Source organism: Talaromyces amestolkiae, assembly GCF_001896365.1.
Source record: "Talaromyces amestolkiae strain CIB chromosome Unknown scaffold15.1, whole genome shotgun sequence".
Lineage (NCBI taxonomy): Eukaryota > Fungi > Ascomycota > Eurotiomycetes > Eurotiales > Trichocomaceae > Talaromyces > Talaromyces amestolkiae.
This window is the reverse complement of record NW_024468051.1, coordinates 954,575-966,491: the sequence shown is the minus strand read 5'-3', so window position 1 is coordinate 966,491 and position 11,917 is coordinate 954,575. Positions and strand designations below refer to the sequence as shown.

Sequence of the window (11,917 nt, the reverse complement as noted above, 5' to 3'; positions counted from 1 at the left end):
GACGGTCCCACAGACCTTCCAGAGATATGCCATTAGCAAGTCGTGCGCAGTCACCTTTCCATTGGCGGTTCGGGCTTCAACCRGCTGATTGTCGTTCAAGACCGGCATACGAAAGGTTTTCCTGTGCTTGGGCTTGAATAAGGCACTCTTGAGGAAGGTACTCAAGATTGACCRCCAACCCACTCGGGATGAAGTGATCTGGAACTGCGCGAGGCGTGCACTTGTTGATYGTGCCGTCAGCGAATCTGGCATGATGCGGGCGCTTTCGTYCAGCAAMTTGATGGCCGATCGAGGAGTTAAGAGACTTGACTGATTCTCTCYGCAGTAGCGCACAGTACGCCTGTACGATGTTGTGAAGACCTGTAGAAGTACATGAGAAAACTCCACCGTAAATCGCATGRTTAGAAAGTACCAGTTGCATCACAKAGGGCATGCTGGACGGATATCTTCAGCAGGCATGCATCGCGCAGTGCGATGGCTGACATCGATAAAACGGGAGGGGCTATCATGTCTCTCCAGGAAACCGGAAAGTCAAATAAGGTATCAACTGGACTGKCGAGGGTGGACGAATCATGGTTCAACCCGGGAAGATACTCATCCAACGAGTAAGCACAGGTCTTCGATTGAAAGTTCACGYAGATCTTGCCGTGGTACCGAGGCTGATAATCCTGTAATGTGRAATCAAATCACGTCCGTTTTAAACACGAGGTAACGGACTCACCACTAGGYTGATTCGCGCCCCCAGAATGGGCCACTGCTCAGCCAGCCGTTCACTACTCTTGCGTAGATRGTCCAARTCTGCTGCTTCAGGAAGAATCATACATACACCAAATTCCGTAAACTTCGCGATTTGTAGATCCAGAAGATGAAATTGTTCTTCCATTGTGACTTAAGTACCGAAGTAGTAATATACATACACCAAATTCCGTAAACTTCGCGATTTGTAGATCCAGAAGATGAAATTGTTCTTCCATTGTGACTTAAGTACCGAAGTAGTAACTGTAATGACGCGGCCAGGAAAAGCGGTGGACAAAGACTATGCGTTGAATTTTATATCTGTTCTAGATTCTTGTCATGGACAGTTAAGACCAAGTGTGTACTCAAAGTGATACCATTACTCCATTACCTATTGCGTAAATAACTATAATGAAGTCCCGGTAAGTTTGAGAGTGAATAACAATTCTTGCTCAATAAAGAGAGACAGCAGTCTGTCCTAGCCCATGCCCGGTATAGCACTGATCATATCAGCATGAGCCCGATGAATTTGTTTCCCGATGTAGCAATCGCGCACCCGGTTTGATGTATGGCCTCTCCAAGAATGTTGTGTCCGACCGGAATGTGGGCTAATAGAGTACAGGCACTTGGTGATAATGGCCTTTACTTCTGCTCGAGAACGAGGAGAAAATCMCCTGCCGATATAGACTCAAGATTATCTGTATTTGAACTCATATAGCCAACGGCGGAAGTATGATAAACCGCCTAATTATAGAATTGTGCCTCGACATGCCTGTTTCGTCTCGTCAGTTTACAAATTAGTAGTACTTGMTCTCAATTTTATTGTTTAATATCAGCGTCTGGTCCATTTATTGTTCCGACATGAAGTGGTGTTGGCACTGAATACGATTCTTTGTATACCAACAAATTGTGCATACGACACAAAAGGATTCGTGACCGCACAAGACGGGTTCATACGGCACCGAACGGGTTATCTTACGGCACAAGACGGTGCATACGGCACTAAACCGGATATCTTACCGCACAAGACAGTGCATACAGCACCAAACGGGATTTCTTACCGCACAAGACGGKGCATACAGCACCAAACGGGATATCTTACSGCACAAGACAGTGCATACGGCACCAAACGGGATATCTTACCGCACAAGACGGTGCGTACGGCATAAAACGGGATTCTATAAGGCAGACTGACACCATGCGGGAACCTTGGCCAGCGCGAGTTGGTATCGGTTCGAGTTGGTGTCTGTTAATTCAATTTTGTTCGAGTGAGTGTCAGTTCGAGTTAGTGTTAATTCGAGTCGGTATCAATTCAAGTTGATCTCATTCCAAGTTGGTATCAGTTCGAGTTGGTGTCAGTTCGAGTTGGTGTCAGTTCGAGTTGGTGTCAGTTCGAGTTGGTGTCAGTTCGAGTTGGTGTCATTCCGAGATGGTTTTTATTCGATCTCAGTCTGAGTTGGTGCTAGTGGAGTCGTTGTTGGTCAAGTTGGTGCCAGCACGACTTGGTGTCAGTACGGCTGTCCCGTTTGGCAGCAACGCGCTCCAATTTGGGGTGGATGTCCTGTTGAGGTTATCAGGTGTTTTTATAAAGTTTCACTACATGATCTTGGTCAGGTTTCGGAATTGATACGTGATCCAGCATGAAAGTAGCAAATCATGGAAATGATTTGAAATCTTGTTTTTGCAGTCTAAGATCAACATCTGACTTAGCTTACACAGGTTCGACGGCTTTGCGTAAAACCTCATCAGGAACAGTGCCGATTCCAAACGGATGAGACACGATCCCGAACAGGAACCGTGGTAAGATCAAGATACCATATGAGGATATATAGTGATCCTAAATGGAGATTTGCATTGCTCATGTGGGCTAGTTAATGATGCTAGAGAGTCATCTGTGGACTGACGTGATAGATAGGAAAGCTGTGGTTCATCCAAATATCAAGAGCATACACTTTATGATACTGGCTAGCAGTGTACAGATTCTTTCCGTTTGATTTGTTGCGGATACTGGCATCTTAGCTTGAGAACTCGACTTTTGCTCCTCGTTTGAGAAGTTAGAGCACCAATATGAGGCTTGTATGTGTAGATGGAATAAACAACACATTGTCAAGCATTAGCTATTTCCTTCTGCCTCGCATGTTGCACAGAATGTTCACTGTTCCTATCCCTGATGGGGTTGTAGAGGTGTCGACACTTCTTAGTGGTGGTCCATAGTATTTTTCCATATGAACAAACTTAGCGGCGGTATTGCAGATGTGTTGAGCACATCTGCTGTCGACAATCCAAGCGTCGCGGATAGAGAGGGTCTTCGTAGCCATCATCGTGAGAGTATGATTAAAAAGCGCGAGATTCCCTTCAATGTCTTTCCCAAACGCAGCATTTACGTCTCCTTCCGAGGCTTTTGTTGCCATGAAAGTGGGCCTCTTGGGATCTCTTGGGCCACCCACATCGTCATCTTCATCGTCAGAGCTCGACCGCTTCTTTGACGACTTGCGCGTGTCTGTCTGCGATTTACCAGTTTTCGTCTTGCGTCCTTTGCTGTCCTTTCCCTGATCCCTTAATTCTGGGTTCTTTTTGAAGCAATCACCCTCCTGATGAAAGGGTTTATGACAAAAGGAACAGTATGGAGCGTTGTAAATTTCAATTTGGCATGTAGTACCGTCTGCTGACGGCGTCACCTTTCGGTCCCCCGACTTTCGTGTCAGAGCGAAGGTAGGAAGTGTCTGCGTATCTGGTTGCTTGGCCAGTTGTCCCTTTCTATGTTCTTCTTCGATCGCTTTGCTTTCAATGGAATCAAATGTAGGGGCCGCTTTTGTAATGTTCCCATTTTCGTCCCTTTCGTTAACGATGTTCATTTGCCTGAATATATGGTCGCGAAAGCTCTCATAGTCGGGACCCAACGCTTCTAAGAAGAGGAATATTCGCTTAATCTCAGAAGTGACACAGGTAGGCTCAAGGAGTATTTTTTCTGCATGAATCTTTCTGATCTTAGCTTCAAGAGCTTGGGCACTCCTATACTTTGCTCTTGTAAGAGACATGTATCGTCTCTGCAGCTGTACATATGTTCTAGATCCCTCCGGTTTGAAGTTGTTCTTGACTGCATTGAGGAGCAGTTGTACTCGAGTGATGTTAAAGGCGCTGATTCGTTGTGCTGCATCGTGCGACAGCTTGGCCGTGATCATTGCAGAGTAAAATTTCTGACGGTGAGTCCATTTCTGTGCTTCTTCTTCGTTCTCCGGCGGGGCCGCTCCATCATCAGTAATGGTAGATATTCGGATGAACTCTTTGACTTTCTGGCTCCATTTGAACCAGTCATTGGTATTGTTAAGTTTGGGGATGTCATTGTAGAATGCATTCAGGCTAAACTGCTCAAATTTCACAAGATCAGTCATGGTGAGGATATATGTTCTTCTGCACTAAGGAATTCTAGGCTTGCCACGTTGCTAGATAGACTTGATATCGTGGATAGTTTAAGGCTTAAAGGTCTGGGAGAATGTGGCTTGAGACTGAAGAGTTCTAAGCTTGATGCTGAGCTGAGCTGAGTTGATATGTTAGATGGACTGCGATCAGAAGGTTCTGGCGTTGGAGTACGAGACGGAGGATTGTAGTCTTGATCTGGTAAACCGTATTTCAAGTGATCCTTATATGATTTGAAAAAGTGAGGAAACCGAAGACGGTCCATTAGGTATTGTGATGCTCTTCTTGGGAAAGCTGTCGGTCTATTTGGTTGAAGGTTATAGTGATTCTTGTTGCTGTGATTTGGAATTATAGGTCTGTTCTTAGAGCTTGTGGACAAAATATTTTCAGATCCGGAAATAGAAGGATAAAGATAGCAAGGTTTATGCTTAAGAGTTGAGCATATAGGTTGAGTGTGAAGAGAAGGAGGAATGATTAACGCTCGGCGCATATGCTCATTGGGGGATAATCGCCAGTAGGCTCTGCAAAGTGCACCTACTGATAGTGATGGAAAGTGGGCTGTCTGTATTTGTTTGTAGTACTAGTGATGTAAGTATTTCAAATGAGTAAGAAGATTAAGTTCCTTCTTTGTCCAAGCGTGGCTCTTCTGTTCATCTTTTCTTCGTCTTTTTAAAGACTGAGGGGGTACCATCATTGATGGAGAGACAGCATTCTTAGCAGTGTACATTGTTAAGATTGCTGGGTGAGATGATATGGAGTTGTTTAAAATCCATTCTGGTGTAGCTTTGTAACAGTGACGAATCAAGAGTTCTAGTTTTATCTTCAGTGATATCCTGGTGCAGTGATCTGTCACATTATCATCTCATTATCGTTGAAAATGATACGTTACCTAATGATAGATTATATGGCGATCTGCCATATCATCAAATCACTTATATAGTGGGATATTCTTATCTCTGGCGGTGAGAGAATAACTTATTTCATCCTTCCTGAGTCCTTATTTTGTTATTGTTGATATCTTATTCATGGTTCCTAGACAGTATTGATCAGCGTCTCAGATAGCAGAGGTATTATATTTGAATGGAGGCTTAGCCCTTTTTAGTGGAGTTCAAATCTATTGAGAGCACGTTGGCTTAGTGGAGGCGCGCCAGGCTCATAACCTGTTGAAGTAAGTTAAGTTGTTCATTGTTCTTCTACTATTGAGGGGCTGATAGACTGGTTATATACACCATGGTATGCACAGACCCACTTCCTCATTAGAACAATATATTAACCCATATATTTTATATTCAACAAGTGTCCTTATATATCCAGTCCTCCCAGTTCTGTATACTGTATACTGTATACTTCCTACTTGTCTTCTCATATACCATAGCAAATATACGATATGTCCTCCAATCATATCATTCTGTTGAATATAGAATATCTCGACGGCTGTGTTGTTCCGATAAGGAAGTAGTTCTGTGCATACATGGTGTATATAACCAGTCCATCAGCCCCTCAAGATTAGAAAAAAATGAATAACTATTCACTTTAACACATTCGGTAAGATATACTCATTATCTTATCGTAGTCCTATATCTTGTAGTATATCTTTGGTCACGTGATTCTTTTAGCGTTCCTTCAGCGTGTACCGAACTCGGTGATTGTCCTCCAATCACCCCTTCTTGACTGTTCCTTATATCGCGTAGCGTATGCAGGTTTTCTAGTGCGTAACAGCACCTGTGCGCGCTAATTTAGTAAAGGGTCCTCTTGGCAAATCCTTATATCGAGGAAAGCCGGCTATCCAATGAGGGCATATGAGTGGATATATGCGCTGCGCTCACCATATTAGGGATAGCGGTAAAGTAATCTTGTCAATACCATGAGCCGGGTTTTTATTAATATGTAACCTGCTGCCAAGACCCCAATAACATAAACTCCTCCTTACCGCCCGCAACCTTGAAGCCAGCCTTGTCATCGTTCAGCCTTGTCAACAATCATCGTTTTCATGAACCTCAGACCACAACGCATCGATTAAGGAAGAATGCTTCCTTCCCATTTCTGTTCTCGCTCTTCATTCAATCCGATACATAGTTGTGACGTCACTGCTCTGAACCATGGAAAGTCCCCCATCTCGAAAGGAGTTCCAGATCGGTTGGATATGTGCCTTACCCATCGAAGCCGCCGCCGCAATCCAAATGCTCGATGAGAATTTTGGTATTCTCCAAGAGCAGGAAAAGACTGACACCAACACATACACCTTGGGTCGGATCGGTCACCACCATGTTGTGATTGCCTGTCTCCCCGATGGCCAATATGGAAGTACTTCTGCCACCACAGTTGCCAACAATATGCTACGGACATTTAGTGACTCGCTCCGCATCGGCTTGATGGTGGGCATTGGCGGAGGAGCTCCTTCAGTGAAGCACGACATTCGCCTGGGTGATATTGTGGTCAGTCGTCCTGAAGGCTCTTCTGGCGGCGTTATTCAACACGACATGGGTAAAATTGGCAAAAATGGCAAATTTCAACGTATTGGATCCTTGAATAGTCCGCCCAAGTCGTTACTAAACGCGCTAGCCCAGATGAGGGCGGCCGAACTATATGATGATCCTCAGTATCCTATTTACCTTCAAGAAGCCATTGGTAAGAATGCACGGACACGGAAAACCTTCTGTCGTCCTGACCTCAAGTCGGACCGGCTATTCAAAATAGAGCATGAGCATTCCGAAAGTGCAGCGTCCTGTGATCATTGTCCGGCGGAATGGGAGGAGGATCGTATCACCCGCGAAGACGGCGATCCACAAACACACTATGGAACAATTGCATCTGGGAATACTCTAATCAAGGACGGAAAGACGAGGGAGGCGATCCGCAAGGGTACCGGTGTATTATGTTTCGAAATGGAGGCAGCAGGCTTGATGGCGGACTTTCCCTGCTTGGTGATACGTGGTATTTGCGACTATGCCGACTCGCATAAGAATAAACAATGGCAAGGGTACGCTGCTCTAGCGGCAGCGGCTTTTACGAAAGAGCTGCTGGGTTATGTCCCAAAGGGTGTTTCTCAGGAGAGCTTAGTGGCGGATATCTGTCGTAAGTAATTACCATTATCGTATAGTAGTTTGTCTGCGCTGTCTAACACAGTTTCTCTATGATCACTAGCTCTACTTAAAGACATTAAGGAGGACCAGAAAAAGGCTTTTGATCAACGAGAAAAACACCACCATGAAAAAATGGAGAGAGTATTAACGGAAGATGAACGTAGCTGTCATCGAGCATTCAAGACGTCAACATATGAGCAATACAAAGACATCAACCCCAATCGAGTTGAAGGAACTTGTGAGTGGGTTCTGAAGAGTTCAGAGTACCGGCTTTGGTGGGAGAGCAGCAGTAATGATCTCCTATGGATCTCAGCCGATCCGGGATGTGGTAAATCGGTACTTGCCAAGTCACTGATTGACGAGGTCATTCCGGCTTCTGCGCCGACAGCGTCGCTTTGTTATTTCTTCTTCAAGGATAATGATGAACAGAATAGCCTAGCCACTGCATTGTGTGCTATTCTACATCAGCTATTTACATGGCAACCACATTTGTTACAATATGCCTTGCCATTCTGGGAAAAGAATCGGGAGAAAATCCGGCAGGAAGTGGAAGATTTGTGGCGCATTTTTATGGCCGCCACGTCTGATCCGGCATCAGTGAACACGATCTGTGTCTTTGACGCTCTAGATGAGTGTCGCAGGTCAGACCAGAAACAGCTCATTGGAAAGCTTCAACAGTATTATACTAAGCATCGACTATCTCCACCGAGAAACTGGCTCAAATTCCTGGTAACTAGTCGACCATATGATGAGATCGAAGAAGATTTTCAGCCTATCATTGAATCGTTCCCTCAAATTCACCTGCGAGGTGAGGAAGAAAATGATCAGATCTATAATGAAATCAATCTAGTTGTAAAGATCCAGGTGTCTAAACTTGGCAAACAGTTAAAACTGAAAGCTACGACAGAGGCACAGTTGGAGAAAGGAGCTGCAGTCAATGCTCAAGGTGGAGAATATGGCAATGCTCTCTACGCTGCTTCTTTTGGAGGACATGTTGAGATCGTGCAGAGATTGCTAGACAAAGGAGCCGAAATCAATGCTCAAGGTGAATATTATGGCAATGCTCTCCAGGCAGCCTCATTTGGAGGCCATGACAAGACTATTCAGATACTACTCGAGAAAGGCGCAGATGTGGATGCACAGGGAAGTGAATACGGCACTGCTCTTCAAGCTGCCTCTTTGAGGGGCCATGACAAGATTGTTCAGATGTTACTTCAAAAAGGTGCAGACGTGAATGCGCAAGGTGGTGAATACGGCAATGCCCTCCAAGCTGCTTCCTCGGGGGGCCATACCAAGACTGTTCAGATACTACTTGAGCAAGGTGCAGATATCAATACAAAGAATGGCAGATATAGTAGTGCTCTCCAAGCTGCTTCTTTCAAAGGCCATAACGAGATTGTTCGGATGCTACTTGAGAAAGGCGGAGATGTGAATGCACAAGGTGGTAAATATGGAAATGCTCTCCAGGCTGCCTCACTCGGAGGCCGTGACAAGGCTGTTCAGATGCTACTTGAAAGAGGTGCAGATGTGAATGCTCAAGGTGGTAAATATGGCACTGCTCTCCAGGCTGCCTCATTTGGAAGCCATGACAAGATTGTTCGGATGCTACTTGAGAAGGATGCAGATGTGAAGGCTCAAGGCGGTGAATATGGAAATGCTCTTTTAGCCGCTTCTTTAGGGGGGCATAACAAGATTGTTGATATACTACTTGAGAAAGGAGCAGATATGAATGCTCAAGATAGTGAATATGGTAATGCTCTTCAGGCTGCCTCTTTAGGGGGCCATGACAAGATTGTTCGGATGCTACTTGAGAGAGGTACACATGTGGATGCACAAGGTGGTGAATGTGGAAATGCTCTCCAGGCTGCTTCCTCAGAGGGCCATACCAAGACTGTTCAGATACTACTTGAGAGAGGTGCAGACGTGAATGCGCAAGGTGGTGAATACGGCAGTGCCCTCCAAGCTGCTTCCTCAGAGGGCCATATCAAGACTGTTCAGATACTACTTAAGCAAGGTGCAGATGTGAATGCACAAGGTGGTGAATATGGCAATGCCCTTCAAGCTGCTTCTTTCAAAGGCCATGATGAGATTGTTCGGATGCTACTTGAGAAAGGAGCTGAAGTCAATGCTCAAGGTGGATATTATGGCAATGCTCTCCAGGCAGCCTCATTTGGAGGCTATGACAAGATTGTTCAGATGTTACTTCTGGAAGGTGCAGACGCGAATGCGCAAGGTGGTGAATACGGCAATGCCCTCCAAGCTGCTTCCTCGGGGTGCCATACCAAGACTATTCAGATACTACTTCAGAACGGTGCAGATGTGGATGCACAAGGTGGTGAATACGGCAACACCCTCCAAGCTGATTCCTCAGAGAGCTATAAAAAGTCTGACCAGCCCTTACAGAAAAATAGCATGAAAGGGTCAGCATCCAGAAAGAGAAAATATGAGGATTGTGGAGAGGGATTTCCTATCTCGCTTCATAACATTCTTTCGTAGATGGGATACTAAGTTAGCTCTGCTGTTTTGCAATATCTCAACCTATCCTCTTAACCTAGACTTGACTGCCCAACCAGTGACTAGGAGGCGTGGGGCATGGGCCTGAATTATCAACAATGCCTTAGAGCCTGAGGTGGTCCAAGAAAACTAATAAGTGGATAAAAGCCAAGCACTTGAGCTTTGGAATGTTCACATCGATTATATAATTCATAGGTGCGCGACATCGATCTTTTAAATGGAGAAGCTTAGCATTTATATACTGTAAAAGGACATCTCGATAGTGGAGAGTGGTTAAGTTGGTTCTGAACAATAAGATCCAGTACAAGGTCATATAGGACGATTGCCACAGCCATAGGTGGAATGTTTAAACGCCAAAAATTAAGACTCTCACTTCTATATTTCCCTGCCGCGCTTTAGGAAGCTAATCAAGTGACAGAATCCCTCGTACGTCCTCTACCAAGATAACAAAAGTTCCGAAGGGAATCGTACCTTGTCCATCTCCATGAGTTCGACATTATCAGAGACCAAACCACAACAAAAATGCAAAACGGCACAGAGACAGCGAAATAAATCCAGAATTTTGAATTGCCAGGGGCAAATTCATTAGCCATGCTGAAGATGGACGCAACCCAAGAAAGAGGGATAAAAACCAAGGCTATGTATGTGAGGCGTCTCACATTGACCGATTCGAGAATTGACCGGCGAGAATCGAGGAGTTGAACTATGGAAGTTACAACTGGGATCATTCGCTCAAGGGAATAGCTATACTGCTCAATGTTTTTTGACAGGTGGCCTAAGTCTTGCAAGACCAGATTCCAAGGGCCACTTTCAGATTCTGTCTTAGACCAATAAGAAACATACTCCTTTGTACTGTTGAGCTTGAATTGTGACTGTATAGCTCGGTGTCGCCATTTTTGGAGATCCATCATGTCATATTCGTGGACTCGCAATTCAATGTCCCTGAGTGAGTATTCATAGTGTTTTAGATATCGAGCGAGTACATTACTGTACAACATCCATTCACCTATGATTATTCTCAGGGGGAAGTACGCCAGGCTCAAAGGTGTAAGCGTATCTTTTCGAGAAGTCGGTGGACTCCTAGAAAAGCGATCCAGGAGAGTTTTAAGAAGGCTGTCTTCAAAGGGCTCTAGTTGAAATTCAGAAGATTGGAAAGCCGAATATGAAAGCGGCGTTTGGAAGTCTTCAAAGCTAGTAAGAAGTGGAGCTCGGCGAAGACGCAATGGATAATCATAGGTCGACATAGGACTTTGAGCGATCTCGGAAGCTGTCGGGTCAACAAGGATAACACCTGTTATCTGTTAGATATGTTCATTCTCTTGGAAAGCTTCGCAATAACAACCGATCCACGAGTTATTGAAAATTTTTGTCAAAATGGAGCAACAACCTCGAGCAATGCCTAGCTGTATCCCTGAGAGCGGTGGTAAGCGCCGCACAGATCTCTGAATGTTACCCGACGTTTTTAAGACCCATGGTGAGTCTCGAAGTGGACCTGATTTTCCAAGGTCGACGATCTGCTGAAAGTGGATATGAAACGAATCTGCTTGGGAGACGATCTGAGACGGAGTCAGAGCCACAGAGGGAGGAGGGGGATTATTCTCTATATCTTTGATGTCCGTCAGGACATAGTCAGCAAAGAAAATTGGGTCAACGTCCAAGATTTCTCCTAGAATTTCAAGGATAGAAGGATGAAGGTCTTCGATTATGATGAGTCGTTTGGAGCCCGGTGCCAGAGACAGAAGAGTGGAAGCGAAGCTGGCATGATTTACTCTCATGCAATCAGAAGAATAAATTCCGGCGCTGTCATATTTGTAGTCCACAATATGAACGTGGCAAGTTTCTGGTGGCAGTCGTCTCAACGCCAGAAATTTTGAGAGTGCGCGGATGCATGGGTTCGCCTGCTGACGGAAATTGACGAAATCTGCGTACGACCTCATATCGATTTATCTCGACAACTATAGATTTCTATTATATCGATGCACGATTTTGGATGAGAAATATATTCCTGGATTTGCTGGATATAGGAGGCTTTTGCGAATATATAGGTCATCTTTGCGAGTACCCACGTGATGATGCCCGATCAGACCACTACAGCCCAATGCAACTTACTGAGTTAACACCATGAAAAACAATTTGGGTATCTATCTAATAATACGCTTGGCAGTCAA

The 11,917-nt window shown here is 44.9% G+C and overlaps 3 protein-coding genes across 3 annotated transcripts; 1 reads left to right on the top strand and 2 right to left on the bottom strand.

Moving 5' to 3' along the window:
- Positions 1-401: 401 nt before the first annotated feature.
- On the bottom strand, positions 402-883 carry BHQ10_007533 (uncharacterized protein; the record flags this gene model as incomplete). Its single annotated transcript, XM_040880239.1, has 2 exons — positions 402-668; positions 722-883. The coding sequence occupies 2 exons, from the start codon at positions 881-883 to the stop codon at positions 402-404; spliced, it is 429 nt and encodes a 142-aa protein (XP_040736036.1).
- A 1,969-nt stretch (positions 884-2,852) lies between these two features.
- On the bottom strand, positions 2,853-4,127 carry BHQ10_007532 (uncharacterized protein; the record flags this gene model as incomplete). Its single annotated transcript, XM_040880238.1, has 1 exon — positions 2,853-4,127. The coding sequence occupies one exon, from the start codon at positions 4,125-4,127 to the stop codon at positions 2,853-2,855; it is 1,275 nt and encodes a 424-aa protein (XP_040736035.1).
- A 2,124-nt stretch (positions 4,128-6,251) lies between these two features.
- BHQ10_007531 (uncharacterized protein) lies at positions 6,252-9,731 on the top strand (the record flags this gene model as incomplete). Its single annotated transcript, XM_040880237.1, has 2 exons — positions 6,252-7,227; positions 7,297-9,731. 2 exons carry the CDS (start codon positions 6,252-6,254, stop codon positions 9,729-9,731), a joined length of 3,411 nt encoding a protein of 1,136 aa, XP_040736034.1.
- Between the last annotated feature and the right edge of the window lie 2,186 nt (positions 9,732-11,917).